This window comes from Strigops habroptila, chromosome 7 (assembly GCF_004027225.2).
Source record: "Strigops habroptila isolate Jane chromosome 7, bStrHab1.2.pri, whole genome shotgun sequence".
Taxonomy (NCBI): Eukaryota; Metazoa; Chordata; class Aves; order Psittaciformes; family Psittacidae; genus Strigops; species Strigops habroptila.
Genome location: NC_044283.2, coordinates 52,227,179 through 52,246,242, shown reverse-complemented (window position 1 = coordinate 52,246,242; position 19,064 = coordinate 52,227,179). Strand labels below are relative to the sequence as shown.

General features: G+C 38.0%; 1 protein-coding gene across 1 annotated transcript in view; it reads right to left on the bottom strand.

Annotated features, from left to right (window-relative positions):
* The window catches only part of BANK1 (B cell scaffold protein with ankyrin repeats 1), a 127,956-nt gene extending 109,208 nt beyond the window's left edge, over positions 1-18,748 (bottom strand). The window contains exons 1-2 of the mRNA XM_030492851.1: positions 18,355-18,748; positions 11,480-11,545 (exon numbers count right to left, since the gene is read on the bottom strand). Of these exons, the coding sequence (XP_030348711.1) occupies positions 11,480-11,545; positions 18,355-18,748 (460 nt within the window). The remainder of the gene's footprint in view (positions 1-11,479; positions 11,546-18,354) is intronic.
* Positions 18,749-19,064: the final 316 nt, after the last annotated feature.

The following is a 19,064-nucleotide window of genomic DNA, read 5'->3' as shown; positions in this document are numbered from 1 at the left end:
AGCCTTTAATTTTATGAACAGGCACTGCTCATATGCTTTGCCCTGCTGAAGTCAAAAGGGTCAAGGCCTTTAGACCAAAGTTGTCATGACCAACGAGGTCATGGAGATTAGACAGGTTTGTAGTCTCAGAAGAACAATCCCTCATACACTGGGATTAACTGGGATTTTTACCGCTCTTGTTTTCCCTATATATAAACAAGGACATGCTACACATTTACAACATCAGCCCACCTGTCTACAGGAAGGAATTATGTGCAGGTAATAACACCTGTGACAGGTAACTATGACAGTAGACACAGGTTTCCTTGACACAGACTCAATAGTCTTTGCCTTCGTTCATGGACAAAACGATGGACTGAAGGCACACGTTTTTTGTGTAGGATATTCTCAGTTTGGAAATGCTATGCCAGGCATACAGATTGCTGGCAACAAGTATCTTTTCTGTTTTGCTGTTCCAGTAAAGGCCCAAGGACCGTAGTGAATCCTTCACCATATCACAGGATTTTAATGAGGAAATATAAAGGAATTGACAACTGCATCTGCAGAGCTCTGACTAAGCCTGTGTTTTAGAAAAGCCATTCTTCACACCTGCTACTTCTTAGCTGTATCATTACTACTCCTTTCCAGACACTCTATTACCCTGTACAAAATGCACTTGCTACCCATCTCAAAGGACTGCAGCAGCTCTTCATCATGCAGCATTACCCAAAATATTGCAGTCACCTAGTTAGATTAATGGTATCATTCCAACCAGCACAGAGTTAAAAAACCTTGACTGGCTGACGAGAAAATATCCTGAAAGACTTCAACAGTATCTTGTATTACTGTAAATTATGGAACACTCACAGTCAATTACATTCAAGGACATGAGTAACTTTTCAGGCACATCTTTTTGTCTTAAATCAATGTAGAATATTAATATAAATTAGTGATGGGCAGAATGCAGAACACTAGCAATTTGGCTTTGCTCAACAAGTACCACAGCCATTTTCATTTTTTTTGCAAAAGTGCCCAAGTGACTGAGGTACACAAACCACACAGTGCTCTTAAGTGGCACTGAACTCTTCCCATTCAGCATCAGTATTGGTAATTTACAATTAGTTTTCTCACTTCTTGCTTGCCTTTATTTCTCTCATATGTACCAGTTTCTCCGATACAGAATGCTCCTTTTCCTTACCAACCTTGCCTTTCTTACAAAGGCATAGATTTAACAAACTTCTATAATAAATGTGCCTGCTAAGTGAAGTTATGCCAGGGAATGTAGTACAGAAACTTGGGTATGCTACGTCTGATTTATCTGAGTCAGATTTTTTTTTTTTTTGCACAGAGATGCACCTTGATTGTTAGAGAGATCTCAGAACAAGGAAAGAAAGGGAAAGGTAGCTTTTGTCCATGTTTCACTGAAGAAGCTAAAGGTTCTTTGAACATCTAAGGAGGGCAGGTTCAGTGTTCATCACCAACTAGTAGAATTGTCCCAAACTACTCATGCTTATATTCTCATGCCTTCAAGGCAAACTAATTCTGAAATTCAGCTGTGAATTCAATGTAGTTGGTAAAATTATACTGAACCTATGTGTAGACATACATCACTGAATTGAAGCAGTTTTAATTCCATTTGCTTTAATTTATTTTGAAAGCTAAATAGGCTACACTGAACAAAGGCTATTTTGATTCTGAATGAGAATCCACCCACAGTTCAATGCAGTTTAGCTAATCCAACTCAAAAAATAAATGCATTAATTTCTCTGATAATCACTGTGAAGACTAGACTTTATTTAGCACCACCCTTCAGAAAAAGGAAGGCCTGAACACTTGTTGAGGAAAACGGTCAGAATACTATATGCCCACAGCACGTACTTGGGGAATATTATCTGTTATATCTGTTCATATTTGAAGTCACTTATAAATCATGACCATCAATAAGTCACTTATAAATTGTAAGCACATAAAATTTACTTCAGAAACAACTCCTGTGAGGTATATGCTTTTTCTGAAATTTTTTTATACCCCACTTTAGGCAAAGGAATATTGCAAAGATAGGAAACATTTCATTATCAGATTGACGAAATGAAAGGACTGAATAACAAATCCGGTAGGCACTGGATTCTCTAATGTCGGCTTTCTGTCAGTGATCATTCTTCAATGATCCTGTGGATGCATTCTAATCTATGTGAAGTTCATGACAGCTTTATTTCTACAGTCTGCACTCTGCTTATCAAAGACGACAGTGGTTACTTCCACCTTTTAATGTCCCCAATAATTAACCTACTAAGAAGGTCAATGCTAGTGCTAACAAGTTGTTTTGAACGATGATGTTTTCCTTCCACATTAATTCCATTTTAATGTTTTTATTATGCCTCATGACGTATAACTACAATATTAGGACTTCAACCCAGTCAGTATCGGAATTCCACAGCCCTAGAGTATAATCAAGTTATTAAGAAATGTGGTTCTTACATCAAACAGTTGGATATTTAAGAGAATGAGGGATTCCCCTGCTGACTGTGAAAGTGGTTAACAATTTATTAGTTAAAAACCATCAAGCAAGACCTCTTTCACTAAATGTCAGGTCTACCAACCATCAATAAAAGCCATGTAGAGCAGTTCAAGAATAACAGGGATCTATATTATCATTACTATATATTTAATAACCAAACTCCAGAGCCCTCATCTCCAGCACTCAGATTCCTACCAGCAGTTGCACACTGTCCTAAAATGTAGAATGTGAAACAACCACTTGAAGTGTTATTTGTCAATGCTGAATGAGCAATACACCAGAGATTAAGCAAGCCTGGGCTTGGTGGCATTACCTAAAACAATGTAGCTCATTAAGGATTTAATACTATAGTAATGAAATTCTAGTCACGCAAATATAGCAATGTACAGAAAATATTTGTTTAATGTGGGCAGAAGGGGTTACCTGAGGTACAGCTCTTTTGAACACCGAGATTTTGGACATCTTCACTATGAATCCTCTTTACAGTCCTGCTTTTAACCTGAGAGCACAGCTAGAATCTCCATTAATTGCTAAGGCTTTCAGAAAAATTATCATTTAACAAGAATTTACAAATGTAGGTGAAGATTAGCTTAAAAGAAACATAAAAGGAATATCATTATAATGCTAGAACATCTAAGAGAGAGAATTTATTAAAAGGTATTTGTTGCTTCGTGAATCTGTTCTTTCAACATTTTATATAATGGTGAGCTATCTGTGAGGTTCCCAAAATGTAGCAGTAATGATTAAAATAATGGATGGATAAAACTGGACTGTTTCTTGAAGGATCAAGGTATAACAAATTATTAACTATATCTAATGATGCTTAGACAGCACTATGAGCTAGAAGCTAAAAAGAAAGGAAAATCTATGAGATAATCCTCCCTTGAGTATTCAGGGCAGACCTACTGGGAATTATCATCTATTATAGAGGGTAATGCTCCATTTCCATCAGGTTACTTTTGCTGGCTTACTTTTGACAAGTATCTACTGCAGATGGTCACATTGAAAGGACCGATCTTAAATTTAAATTCATATTTACATAATAAAACATTACACACATTTACTGTAACAGATATTCACTTAATTGGGCACAGTGCTGATGCTTTCAATTTTCCTCGAATGTTCTGTTTTAATTCATGTAACTTCAATACATCAATTTGATATATTTTACACAAAACCTTTTGGAATGCATTACTGCTTTCAATTTAACATTTTAAACTGAATTAACGAAACAAATTACTTTGAAATTGCATTCTTTCACATAAACTGAGAAATTTTAATGAAGCTTCTCTATTCTCTTGTGGATTCAACAATTAATTCCTCATCATGGCTTCTGAACAACTTTGACGCCACATCCAACCTCTCCTCCACCTCCAAATTCTAACTTTCCAAATACATTCTTTAGCTATCCCTTTTGCAGTCTACATTAGGATCATAAATTGTCTCTGTCTCTGATTACTTGGTACTTGCTACATGTTTTGAGTCAATGTACATGACAGATTTGGGGTATTAAAAATAGCATAAACAAACTTATGAAAAATGTATGTGTTTTCTAAGGCTACCCATGGAATGAATCTCACAGCTGAAATGTAGCTGTTTTTACGAAAGCAAAATGCCCTCTAGCTTTAAAAATTTCAGTTCTTACTCAAGTCTTCCTAAAGCAATGATAGCTGAAGAACTGAAACTGCATTACAAAAAAGGTCCTTGTTTATCCCTGGATCAACACAACATATAAAAGCATGAGAAATATGAGCAAATCAGGTTAGGCAGATGACAGGGAATGGAAAGATAATAAAGCACATGTGGCCAACTTACCACATGAAAAAAAAGGCACTGTGTTCCAATGTCAAAGATTAAAATAAAAAAAATTACAGGGAAGAACACGTAGGCTAAATCTGGCAGATCATTCAAGTGCAAGAGTCATCCCATGTAACACCCCCCAGTACAATGTGAGGTAAAGGCAGAGGTGGTCCCACTGCACTCTGTGAGGTATAATTGAACAGGTGCTTGTCTACAAGTGACTTCCTTGCAATTCAAACGCTTAAAGCCAAACACATGTGTGAGTGCTCTGCAGAACTGTGGATGAAAGTAGAGCCATACAGGAAAAAAAACCAAAGTAACCTTCTTTAATGTGGAAAAATCAGGCAAAAAGACTTATGCACGTCACAGTCTTCCTGGAATCGTCATAAGTTTATCACATACATTTATAAAATGTAAACCTTTTGAAGAATCTGTATTTGTAAATGCTGTATGAACTCAGCAGAGTGCAGTGGGATTGAAAGGCAGCCTTTAACTGCAAAAACTGAAGTTTATAACAAATGACCTGAGAAAGACGGTGAGAAACATGGAGGCAGAGAACATCCACCACACTGGGCCTCATTCAATGAACCTGTTTTCCTCAGCTTTCACATGGGATTTATTCATCCTTACCATAATCCCCTTTGTAAGATAGGATTTCAAAGCAAATTCCCTTTTCTGCTCTGCTGAAAGCTTTTCTTTTACTGATGGTGAAAGAGGGCTTAGGAATGGAAAGGTTTCTAAAAATCACAGAAAACTATTAAATACATACTTGTTTAAACATCTGACTTAAATCTTAATTTCTTTTGTTTTCTACCATGTATAAATTCCAGACCAAAGTAAACATATTCATTATTGAACAAGCTTTAAATAATGTTTCTCTCTGTGCTGAATCATCTATCTTTTTCAAATACATTGACAGTTATCTTTTTCTCAAAAGCATTCTTAGTCCCAGTTTCTCCTGCATGGTTGAGTTCTCCTGTCAAAAACAGTAGCTTTCTGTGAGTTGGCCTATTTTGCCCATATCTCCAAAATCTTTCTGTTATTTTATTTATGGTGAGCAATTTTTCTTGCAAATAAGTATCAATTTGACGGCTCCTTTAAAAGCTATGAAGAACAGTTTTTCCTTTTCTGAGTATTTGGAGTTGGTGTTTCTGTCATCTTAGCAACTGATGGTGCTGCAATTGTCATTCGCATCTATTTCTCTTCCATAACAGAGCAATCCCTGGAACCTCCCCCTCATCTATTGTTTTATGCACTACTATATATGAGTAGGCAGAGTCATTTGATTGTGAAGGTGTGTATGCACCTGTTCCTGTGTTATTGAGTATATTTTTACACACAACAATTTACCACTCTGACATAATTGTAGCTTAATGGAGTCATCATAAAAGCATCTAAACACAATATAAAAGTCTTACTATGTGCAGCTATATTGGATCTGACAGTAAAACCAAAAAATCTTGCCTTCAAATAACCCCAAACCAGCAAAAAGCAATTTACCATGAACTTCTCAACAATCTTTAAGAAATAATTTGCATGAAACTGTAGGCTTTTGTTGTTTATATGTGTACTTTGATTTTAACTGCATATTCAGAGGCAACCTAAGGCTATGACAACTACTTCCTAACTGGTCTGTGGCTTGAAGAAAGATTTGACTTCAGCTCTGCAACCAGTGCTTTGGTTAGGATGCATACAGATTTAGGATGTTTTTGGGACCACGTTTATGTTTTACTACATAACAATTCATGTTATTATTTTTATTGTAATCAAATTATTATTTTCAGCTGCACCAGCACTAATAATACGACCATTCTGCTGAGCTTTAGACACATAGTAAGACTGTCACAGAGTTTCTAAACTATTAGGCACACTGATTAATTTGGAAATAATAACAATCTGCTTGAGATCATTTCGGTACTAAGCAGCCTGTTATTTCCAGTTTCTACATTGTGCATAGTTTCATCCTGCCTCTTCTCCAGGGAAAAGCAAACTGAAGTCTGGCCCTCTGTGTGTACCAGCAGTTCTCGGTTATTAAAGCCTAATGTTTTATTAAAGAGTCCATCTATCCACTTCAGAGTTACTGGAGTTCTACCACAGTAAGAACACTTCGGCATTTTTATTTCATTTCTCTGTGGTATCAGCACACACATCTCTCACCTCTGTTTCAGTGGAGGATTATACAGCACTAAACATTGCCCTAAATCTGAGATGTGCTGTAACAACAGAGACCGGTTATCCTCCTGCTGCTAACTCGAATTACTAGAGAAGACAAAAGGCCTGATAGCAGTGGCATCCAGGGTTGTGAACAGACCTCCAAAATTTGTTTGTCTCATAAAATGGTCTCACAACTTCCTTATTATTCCAAAAGGGCTAGCTGCAGCTGCCTAGTAGTTCTATTATCTCTAAACTACAATTCAAGCCTCTTATAACTGGCCTGGCACAAATTGCAGACTGCTTGGACACGGAAGTGGCACGTGGCTACATTTTGAATTACACAGATACAAAAGAATACAGCTAGAAAGGACCATTTTAGAGTCAAGTCGTTCTGCAGGGAAGCACACCTAGCAAGCAGGCCAAAAGCTCACATTTCAGCTGAATAGGAGTTTAAGTTTTTATAGATACCACCCTCAAGAACTACTAGTGAGTAGCCAAACCTTGCCCTCTTGGCCACGTTTGAAGCTATTCTCTTGATGAAGAATATTCTTTGCAGTCATCAAAGTTCAAAAAAAATGATGTAACTGGAAGGTCATGAAGTTTAACACAACTGAAAAGTGCTTTAGCAACTGCTTTAGGAGAGGTTAGGGGGAGAGGTACTGTTAGCTGGCATTCTCAGCCTTTGCCCTATTCAGAATACAGGCTACATGTCATTAACAGTATTGACATGTAACACAAAACAATATACTCCATGTTATGGCATCCCTTTAATTAATCTGGTAACAGAAGCTAGCTTGGACTGCTGCAGCTCATTTACCAAACAGCATATCTTAGTCTGACAGTAGAGCTCCAATACCTGCACAGGGCTGTTATCAGTGCCTGGATGAAATTTGTGATGCTGCTCTTGATCTGTACAGCTCTAAATTACCTCGGACTTGTCTATCTAAGAGACCACGTGTCGCCCTGTGCCATGCTGCTGCAGCTGCTGTCAGCAGAAAGACTCATGCCAGACACATTTGGTATTAAAGAAGGGAAAAAAAAAAAGTGAGTTGTCAGCAAGATTGACTCACTGGGGGACAGGCTGCTTTGCAATTTACTCCCACCTTTGGTTTGAAATAGCTACAATCTATTGACCCTTAAACCGGGCTAAAAGGTATGCTGCTTTCTCAGGAACACAATCAAAAGGGATATTTCTAGACACATCTGAAAAACATGCTTGCTTGCTCGCTTTCTATCTCATGATTATTTTCCCTTTGTTAGGATTACGAAAAGAAACCTGAGGTCTTTCTCTTTTAAGAAATCATCCTTTTATCGAAGAACAAGCACGTTTTCAGATAGGATTATAGGAAAGAATAGCATAGTAAAGGTACTCTGATAGCTCTTATTTATCTGCAAAAGGGATGCCATCTATTTTGTTACCAAGCGCTGGCCTTTCTCCAGTTCAGTTTGGTAAGGGATACAGGTAACATAGTATGCACATATATGTTAGTTTGATGAGACCTCTGAGCAAGACCAAAAGATGTCTGCAGGTGGCCTCAACAGGTAGACAGCTATTACACTTTGACATCATCTTTTTGTGCTCCACTTTACCCACCTCTAATTGGTTCAGTTGGATTAGTGCTAGGATACCAGCCTTAATGGCAAATATTAAAAAGAGACAAAGCTGGTTCACAGAAGGGGACAGCTTTTTTCTGAAGCTGCATATCACCTAACATGTTTCTGAATCTGAGGTTAGCTCTATTTTGCAGGTAAAACAATGAATGCCAATTCCACAATAAGGCATTCACATTCTATCTGTGTGGTTCACAGCTGCATACCCAGATCTAAGTAAGACTGCTTCAGGTTTCTAAACTTTGTACAAATTATAAATAATGCTTTTTTGGGAAGCAGAAAATTTCCCAAGGAAATTTCTCAAAATGCAGTTTTCTAGTAATAAAAATAAATCTATTTTTCTTATATAGAAACCAGAAATAAAGTAAACACATAACTATATTTGTGAGTGGCTTGTTCAGTTATCACCTAGAGGAATGAGTCCTCATGCATTCATATCATGATGATTAGCATTCCAAAACTGGATCTTTTCCATCACTTACCAGCAAATCAATTGTCTTCACATCTGCTCGCAGCTCATATTTCCCCACAGGATCATATTGTTCGTCCATTTTCCATTGTACTGCCTGACCTTTTCCCTCAAGGCCTTGCACAATTCACTTTAATCAATCACTTTTTATTGATTGTTAGCACTTGCTCATTCCCCAGCTATGTTTGCTTTATTGATATAGTTTGTATTTAATATGTCTTGTCATCCACTTGCTGCTTTTCATCTTTGTTGCTTTAGATTTCTCATTTAGCTTTATACTTCCAATCTCTTCAACTTTCATTCAAGTTCAAGTCTAAATTCCACCTTCTCTCAGCTTATCCTTTCTTTTGTATAACATATGCATACTCGAAACAAACTTCAGCTTTCAGCATGCCAGTCTCCACAGAACAGAAAGTGCTGTTCTGTGAATTTATGTGGCTCTAGCAAAAATCCTTTCTTGGTTTATGATTTCTTCTGACAGTTCTGTTTTGTGTCATACATACAATTTATCTCTGCATACACTTCCTTCTTATTAGGAAGAAGCAAAAAGAAGAAAGAGTTCCTGGAAACATTTTTTTCACAATTCATCCAAATCCTATCTGGTTACCTGAAGATTCACCTACTTTCTGCAGGGCAAAACCCCTGGCTTATTTGTGGCTGCCACCTTACCCTTCTTGGCTTCATAAAGACTGACATGCTGAACCTTGGAAACTGCAATAATTTCATTTCTTGGGCCTCTAAGTGATAACTAGACAGCATCAACCCACAGAGGCTACATACAAGCAGTGCAACCAAGATGACTGCCAGAAGCTGACTGAGAACTGTGGTCCAGTCAACTTCAGCAAAGATTTCAAGTGAGATTTTTGCTTTTAATGCAAGACATTCTTAGCTGGAAAATCTTCAATTTGCTTTATTACAACATCAAACATTTAGCTGATGGGAAACTTGGACTGCTCTTCAAGTCCCCATATAGAAGCAGAAAAGGATTCATATAAAAAGAGTCAGGGTTTAAAGCAGGAACACCTTGCAGGAGCATCTCCCCAGTCCTTTCTTCTCTTAAGATTCTCTGTTTTCTGTGAGCATTTCCTCTTTTACTGTCTCAGTATTTGAGACATCATTATCATGAATGAGACGAACAGTGACGCGACCTTATTGAGCACCTGGATGATGAGTCAGTAATGACAAAAAGCCTTCTTTTTTCAATCATAGAGTGATTGTGTTGGAAAGGACCTTACAGATCATCCAGTTCCAAGCCCCTGCCACAGTTGCTCAAAGCCCCACCCAGCCTGGCCTTGAACACTTCGGTGGATGGGACTGTCACAGCTTCTCTGGGCAACCTGTACCAGTGTCCCACCACCCTCACAGTAAAGAATTTCTTTCTAACGTCTAATCTGAATCTCTCCTCTTTCAGTTTAAAGCCATTCTCCCTTATCCTGTCACTACATGCCCTTGTAAGAAGTCCCTCTCCAGATTTCTCGTAGGCCCCGTTTAGGTTCTGGAAGGCTGCTCTAAGGTCTCCCCTGAGCCTTCTCTTCTCCAGGCTGAACAAGCCCAACTCTCTCAGCCTGTCTTCACAGGAGAGGTGCTCCAGCCCTCTGACCATCTTCGTGGCCCTCCTCTGAACTCATTGGAGCAGTTATACCAACAAACATCTTCAATGCACTAACCCATGGCACATTCAACACACGAACAAAAGAGACATCCTTAGTAACCTTGACAATAGGTCTGTAGTGTTAGAACAGTGCAGCTTTACAGCAGCTTTCTGCTTGAGTATACCCAAGATGCCCAGAGAGTCACCAACAGTCCCTGTCAGAAAGGAGGAAGGATTAACAGAAGAAGATTTAATAGAGAAATGGTTGGTGCTAAATACTCCCTTCCACACTATATACCTTTCAAAAAGGTATATTTCCAACTGTTTCTGGCCTGGACCTGTAGAATGCACACCTTTTAGTGCCTGAAGTGTACCCAGTGAGCTCCCTGAACGCACTTTCCTTTTTAGTTTTGTCTGAAAGGAATCCAATCCACATGCTCCAAGATCAATCCAAAAACCAAAGCGTGCTAAGAGGAAATGACAAGTACTTAAAGGCACACAGGTTGATGTTTGTGTCTTGAAATTAACTGAATAAGCTAAAATTGCAAACTCTATACATCGACACATTTGTTGAATTTGTGCCAGTAAGGAAGAGCTAGTGAGCTTGCAGCATCCTTCTGCCCTTACACCTTGCCAGCAGAACAGACACACAGAGCCAGCAACCTCGGAGTCCAGCAGCACAGAAGTGCTATGTCAGAAATTCCAGAATGACTTACACATTCTTCTCCATCCATCAGCAAGCATGTGCTGTTAGTCAATCAGTTCACAACAGTGTCAACCCAGAAATAAAATTGTTTAAGTAAGAACTGGGGATAGGAAACATGTCATGTGGGTATTTACTAAAAGGAAGTGGATATTTTGCCAGTCTGTTTGCCCTAATAATTGGACTTTAACAAACATAAATAAACCAGAATGGCAAATGCCAACAAGCACTGAAGTCCTGATGCAGGGCTTCTCCCAGCCACTGGCTGCCCATGAATGATGCTGTAAGTGTAACACGAGTGAGACTGATCTATCCGAAATTTCAAATCAGCTCTCTCTTTACTATGAGCAAAACTCTTCATGCTGGGAACAGAAAAGGAAAGCTCTTTATATCTTCCTTTTTCTCTACTCTGAAATTAAGGGAAAAAGGAAACGTTCCTGTTGAATCTCCTCCCCTTTTCACACTTCTCACAAGAATGTGTGGGTATAGGTGTGTGGGTGATGTTTCAGAATAAGGCATATTCCTCTACGCAACTGTATACTATGGTAAGGTTAGTTTATTGCCTTTCATGTCTGACAAGATGTAAGAAAATAAATTTAATTTTCTGAAAAGTAGTGGCTTTATTTGAGTAAATGCAAGGGGAATTCAACTCACCGTATGCATTAACTGCTTCATAGATACAAGACAAAGAGTCTCCTGGATTTTCATTCTGTGGCTTACCTAGGAAAAAGGAATAACTCTTTAATGGTGTATACTTGGAAATATCTTTAACTGGTCATCAACTCTGATGACAGTGATCAGTGCTATCATACTTGATTGTTTCACAGAATTTTAATTTGCTCTAAGAAAGATCTTAGCATCAGAAATCAAGCTGGGGGGAGAGACAAAAATGACAAAATAAAACAGTTAAGAAAATGAATGGACAAACAACCTAAAACCTCAGAAATAAGGAAATACCATGACAATGCTTTCCACTTTCTTTTTTTAAATGAAATTGTTTTAGTTGTTTTAGATGTAAGACACAGCTACTTTAAAGCTACAGTTTTGCAGCTAGAAAAAAATAAAATCAAATCCAAGGGCTAGTGAAGAGGAACAATCCAAGAGATCTTTAGATGGAATTGTATTTATCCCTTTTTAGCAAACATCCTCATGACTAATCTTTTCGATTCACTATAGTAGGTAAGAAATCTGGACTTGAGGAAGAAGAGAAATTTCCCTGAAAGTCAATATAGCAAACAATGTAAGAGGAGCTGGGAAAAAGGAAAGGGAATGGAATCATGTCCAGGAAAATGGATGCAGACATTGGCGTCTGAAATACAAGACAAGTGTGCAGAGCAGTATTTTTGATACTATAATAAATTTGGCTGCAGAATTTCCGGTACTGGGTCAAAAAAAGCAATAGCCATATTATGTAAAGTACTGGCCAAACATTAGAAAACTCTGTCAGTTACAATTTGTTGAAATTATTTTGATGGCTTAGTAACTGTCATGAGACTTTTCACCATATTATGCAATATTTGCCTATGTCACTCTTTCATTACACTGGATCAAGTTATCACCTGTTTTTTTCACATCTGAGGTAACATTGACGTAAGAGATAAAAGGCCTGCTTGAGCTCCATATTGCAAGATTCAGCTAACTCAACAAACACGCTGTTGTACAGCATTTGTGGGATCCTGATCATGTATATTGCTGGGTGCTCCAGAAGTGAATAACCAATCTTACTATAAGGGACCAAGACTGAAAAGCAAGAGTCACTAGGTGAAGACGCCAAGGCGAGGATGAGAAGGATCACCTGGCAAAGTGATTGCTTTACAATGGCTTTATTAAGGTTGTATAAAATCTAACACTCAAACACAGTCTTTCTTTGTAGCGTATTATTGATTATTTCTTTCAAATTTCTTTTAAACTGCTCTGTACTGTGTGTGGACAGCGCACAAGGTAGACCTACTCTGGCACCAACTTGTCGTGGTGTTTACTGTATTTTGATTCAGCTACTCTTGTAACAAAAGTCCAGTGAATGAGGAGAGGATTCCAGTGAGATAAAGCACAGTGATACTAGCTGATTCCTGCTCTAAGGAATTTAGGTAAGTTCAGGTTGCCATCCTGAAGTTTTAAGACAAAAAGCTAGAAGGCTTTTAAAACGTGCTTTACAGAAGTGCTCATTAGTTTTGTATTGCATTTTCTGTGAAAGACCTTACAGCCAACCTGCAGACATCTGAGCAGCCACAAATGCATGTGAAATTAAAGCAAGTGGACATAAAAAATACTGTATACTAGTAAGCATTATGAAAAATAATGTCTTAAAGTGGTAACAGAAGTAGAAGAAATGCTTCACCCTAACCTTGCTAAATACTAGTACATAAAATGATGATAAAATAAGATACTGTTTGAACAGCACTCAATACAGAAAGAAGTTCTACAGGAAAGCACATTAGGAAATTAGTAATTCTGTTTTCTCAACAGGATTTGAACGGCATTCAATACAAGAATAATGCAACCACAAACTCAAACACAAAACAAAGTATCAAATAACTGCTGATTAACTGAGCACTATTGCACTATTTATCCTCTGTACTAATGAGGACAGGTTCTTGGGCTGGGTGTAAGAATATACTTATGTAATTGAAGTCAATCAATGTATGAACAAGGGTCCTAACTAAAGTTTAACAGGCTACTTTGTATGTGTAACTGTTTGACTTTTGAACACGTAACTTTGTAACTGAAGTAACATTTTCTGGACCAAGTTCTGTCCTCATAGCCTTTTAAGTAACAACAGATACACCCCACCGAGAGCAAAATTTGATGCTTTACAAAAAAAGTTGTTCTTTTGCTATCCCAATTTTATAGGGAGTTTTTTCAGTATGAACTTAAATAGCTGTTACACTTCATTTTGTTAGGGATAGGTGTTAAAATTGTTTTGGTCTGGAAAACAACGCAACCCTTATCTTATTCTATTTCCGAGAAGCTAGCACTAACTCAACAGAAATACATCATGGTGAAATTGCAAATACCAATTTTATTATAACAACTCTTGTGTGCCAAAAAATATACAAAGAATGCATTTCCAGAGGACTTCTCTAGACGCCTTCCAATAACAACTTAAGAGTAACTGTGACTAGTAACCACAGTGCAAAGCCCACTAAGAGTCAATAATATATTATATGAAGGACATGTAAGACTACAGATTCACACAGCCATTTTACAGTTCTAGCTTCAAAATACCTGCTGGAAATCTTAAATTATTTGTAAGCTTTAGAAATAGCCTCACAACTGCAGCTAAATACTGACTAATGACTGTTGTGTCATGAACAAGACATAAATTTGGATGGTGTCCATTTGCAACCTTGAAAGAGCAGACTAATGATGATAAATCCATTCATTTTAAAAATAAAATCATTGTAACCTAAATAAACAGTAAAATCACAGTACATTATTTTAAATTAGCACATGCTGTTGCAGTAATGCTTATGTTCTAGCCATTTGACTTCTATTATTTATAAAACTTTTTATGAGCTTGTCCTAAATGCTGTTAGAAAACACTTGCTTTAAGATGTCAGTGCATTCATTTCTTCAGATGTAAGCAGTTTTCATACAATTAATGTCAAAAATAAGAGAAGAAAACCTCGCATACATGATGCATCCAAGGGTACAGGTCACCACTGGTTAGACACATCAAAACATGAGTTGTTAAGAAACCTGATTACATAATGAATAAAGTCATCTCTGCATTTTGCAGAAATAAGAGAAGAAAGAACAAAAACTTCAAACAGTTTAAGCAGCAGGGAATGACAGTCTCAACATCCTATCTATGGTTGCCACCTCCAGGCTGCCACTTCAGTTTCTCTTCTGGTTTGAAGCCAGACCATGTGTCAGATGAAACAAGTTAGTGACACTAACCACAGGTTTTTGTTGACAGTCATCCCTGTTACAAACCCCCATCATGGCACTGGTAAGCCAGCAATCATTCTGTGTGGAGGTGGAGAAACACAACATCTCAGATTTATTAATCCAGTAATCTTAGAGAAGTCCCTGCAGAGCAGTTCAAGGACTCATTGACATGGCAAAACAGAAATGAGGACTACACTGTGGTACACTTCAGCTAACAAAATGCCCCTTTTGCTTTTCTGCTTACAATAAATTCATACAGATTATTTTTGTTTTCATAAAAAAACTGAACTGGCCAAATGCACTCAGATAGGTGCTCCTCAATAATCTGATGGCCTCACTGCCTGAAAAACACACCCACAGAGCCAGCAACATCAGACAGTCCAGTGACCTGCACAATGGAAATTAGCCCACATTTGAAGTGGGCTGAAGACTTGCCTATGTTAAGACCTATTTTAAACTCCCAGCCTGTTTGTCCTACATTTGCTTACTAGAGACAAACACTGCAGGCTAGTATCTCACTGCTCCAGATCCGTACCTTACTAGTAGTTGCAGAAGTAGTTTTCTTTCCTTGGTGATTTCTCTCCTTGGTGATTAAAACTGTGCAGGTACACTGAATGCTTTTTGGGTAACAATCAGAAATTAATGGCACACTGCTGTGTCAGCTAAGAGTTACAAACTCATTCCGAGAATCTCTCCTGGGCAGACAAAGACTGTGGATACAGTTTTCTAGTTGGGTTATGTTACTTTAAGTACCTCTTCTCACTTTTTGGTAGAATAGCAGATAATGAATGGAAACATGTAGGTTTATTGAGCAGTTCTCAACTATGAAATTTTATAGAAGTAGATTCCCTTCATATTTTGGCAAAAAAAAAACCCAAAACCCAAAACCAACAAAACCCAAAAAGGATACCACTGCTTAGAGAAAAGGCTGGAAGTGGAAATGACAAGAGTTGTTCTGTTGAGTTTTAAACTATGAAACCTAATAAACCAGCAAGCAGTCTAATGGATACTTATGACTCCTGAGCTGTACTGAGACATCCCATCAGAAAGCCTCATAAAAGTGTCAGCACACTGTAGAAACAGGGTCACGGAAAACTATTTGTGTTAGATAAGACCTGTTCTTTTTTTGCATCATCAGTACTGAGACACAAATAACTACAAGAGGAATTCAGCACATTCGAAGATCTAAGTAACTACCTCCAGCTCCAAACATCTCCAAAAGCAGAAATCCAAGGGATAAGCACTGAAAACAATTAAAAGGAACAGAAGATGATGATCCATATGAAGAGAGATGGGAAATGTTGTGAGTGCATAGGCCTGAAGAAAGGCATAGAAAAACTGCTCCACAGGAAAAATAACCCAAGTATACTTAATAGCCCCTTAGCAAGCCATTTTAAATAAAAGGGAAAAATCTTTTTCCCAGATGCGTAATCTGTCAAAGTCCCTGCCACAGATATCACAAAGGCCAAGAACTTAACAGGATTCTACAAAAGAGTATCAAATACAGACATTACAAGCAGTCACTATGTAAGCAAAGGTAAATACTGATAAGACATGCACACCTTCATTCCTCAGAGCTTAAATCAACACTCAGGTGACAGCAAATCTCATACCTGGAATACTTCCACTGTGCAACACAGGACAGTGCAGAGGTCTCCTAGCAAGCACTGACCTGAACTGGCTTGCCTGAAGGCCAGTGCACATCAGCACAGAAAAAACAGGGCCAGAGCAGTTCTCCGCTATATGTACAGAGGAGGGCTTACACCCTGAAGCACCAGGCAGCAACACTACTCCCAGTCCCTGATCTAGTTCAGACTATTGAACTTGTCTGATCCCAGCCAGTCTATGCATCCCTAGTAAAGATGTACACACTGAAACTGAGGCCCCCAACAACTATTCATTAATTTAGCTTTGTACGTTTCCCTGAAGCTGCTGATATTGACCACTGCCAAAACCAAGATCATTTGAGCACCTATTTGTCATCTGATGTTACAAGGTAAGTAAAATCCCAAGGGCATGCGAAATAAACATTTTTGTGAACGCACAGACCTAAGCAAAGAACCATCATCTGTCTTCAAGGAAACTGTCTTTGCAGAAAAGTTTGCAATTTCCTGTGCATGAGTCTCTTGGCCCAGCTTCTTCCTATACAAACACACACACACACACAGAGTATAGACCTACTGTTTTCATTCCACTAAAAAGCTGCCAAGAAACTTCAGTCTGAAGCTACATATGGACACAGTCAGAAACTGCAAACATTACCTCCTGAAACCAAATTAGGCAACTGTAATTAGCCCCAAAACTTAAAGTCTGAGACATGCTCAGAAAAAGATACGAGGAAAAGGTTAGTAAACACTGAACAGCAAGAAATGTTAGAAAAGGAGATGGTTGAGAAGAAGCAGTCTAAAACTTAGTTTTGAATGCACTGATCTGATATAGCCAGACTGTATGTAGACATACTCTGGGCAGGTTTGAAAGCCTTATAGCATCATTAAAGTTATCTGGTGAAGCACAAGGCCGCAGGGGCATCTAGCTAGGTCACTCTGACTCATCTGGGGTCTCTCTACGCCTGTATTCAAAAGAATATTCTTGGCTGCTCATCTGCATCCAAAACCAGGTTAATTTCAGATTAAAACTCCTGAACTGCAGGATATCTTTCTCAAGCACAAGCTCTTGTGCCAGTAAAACAAGCACCTTGCAAGTAACAAAGAAGCACAATGTTCTGCTTAGTAGACAAAATAATGACAAAATAGCAAGAGCTGAGAGGAGGTAAGAGACCTAGAGACTACAAAGACACAGTAATAAATCTGCTTTGAAAGGAAAACACACAACCATCTACCTTAAACCAGTGCACAACTTGCATCGCCTTTCCAAAGTGGCCCACATATCTCTCTCTCTAAAGCTATTTCTTGGCTTCATGTGTGCAGCCTGGCAAAGTTAAACTTTGGATTAAACTAAAGATGTGCACAGACTTTGCTATTTCAGTATCTCTTACTCTCAGGAGAGGGGTTTTTCTTACATTCCAGGAAGTGCTAAGTTTTACAATAATGCTTCTTTGTAGTTTCCATGGATGTGCAAACACATACAAACTGGATAGTTTTAGTCCTTCCAGCACAGACTTATTACTTGGGTTGGTAAACAGGGAACTTCTGCTCTTACAGCCTTTTTGTGTCACACAGCAAATGATGCCAGCCATGGAACTGGGTCTTACTTGGTAATTCTTTTTCATGATCAGATTTATCTGAAGAGATATATACACTGTCCCATTAAGATATTTCAAAAGAAATGAAACATAAAACAATAGTTTTGTACAGTTTCTGAGATTTGTAAACTCAGGAAACAGAGAAACAAGTGTATGTCAGCTTTTCAATCTTACCATGAAGCACAGATGGAAGGTTCACAGATGCTGGTGGCAGCTTTTAGACTTTCCAAAGCTGCTTCCCTGTGAAAATGAAGCCTGATTAAGAGTATAACAGTTTTATCACGCTTCAATGACAAATGCATCACCAAACTCCAACTGCTGGACCAAGGTGAAGAGAGATAATTTCTCCAGAAAATCACATTTTTCTCTAGCAAATGATTAATACAGCTACAAAAACTCTTCTAATAATCATACAAAGTTTTTATTTTTAGATTACCTGGTTGAATAATTCCGGTAACAACAGAGAAATATTCCTCAGGTTCCTGATCAGTGGAAATCTCTTTGCTGCCTCTATCTAAGGTCAGTGTCTCATAAAGTATCTCCGAGTTCTCCACCCCACAAAGTAGAATCACCACAGTATCTGGAGGTTTTAGAACTCGCTCCAGAAAATAACTTCTGTTTCGATTCAGGCAGTTAAGAAGTCCACATGATAGGATAAGGAGTTTACATTTATAAGAGTGTAAAGAGAATAGCTCCTGCTGCTTGAAAGATGAAGTCTCTATATTGTAGAGTAAGATTCCTTCTTCGTTCACAACGTGTCCAAAAAGAGATTTGAAATACAAAGCCCACTCTTTTGCTTCTTGTTCATATATCACGAGAATATCCTTCATATTTTCTGGAAACAAGAAAATACAAAAAAAAAAAAAAAATTTAAATGTATTTTGAATCCATTATAAATATCAGAAGATATATCATTAGTTTCCCCCCCTCTCAAAAACTGACGGACAGGTCACCACGTTGAAATGACAACCATCTGCTTATTTCTAAACAAAGGCATACAGATCATCCACAGAAGTGCTAGTAAAAGAGCTCAGAATATATTATGTTTAGAATAGCTTCAACTAGTATTTCAGAACAAATAGCAAAATTGCAGTGCAGAAAGCAGAGCACATTCACACATTCTGCTCTCTCCTAGAATCTTCACAA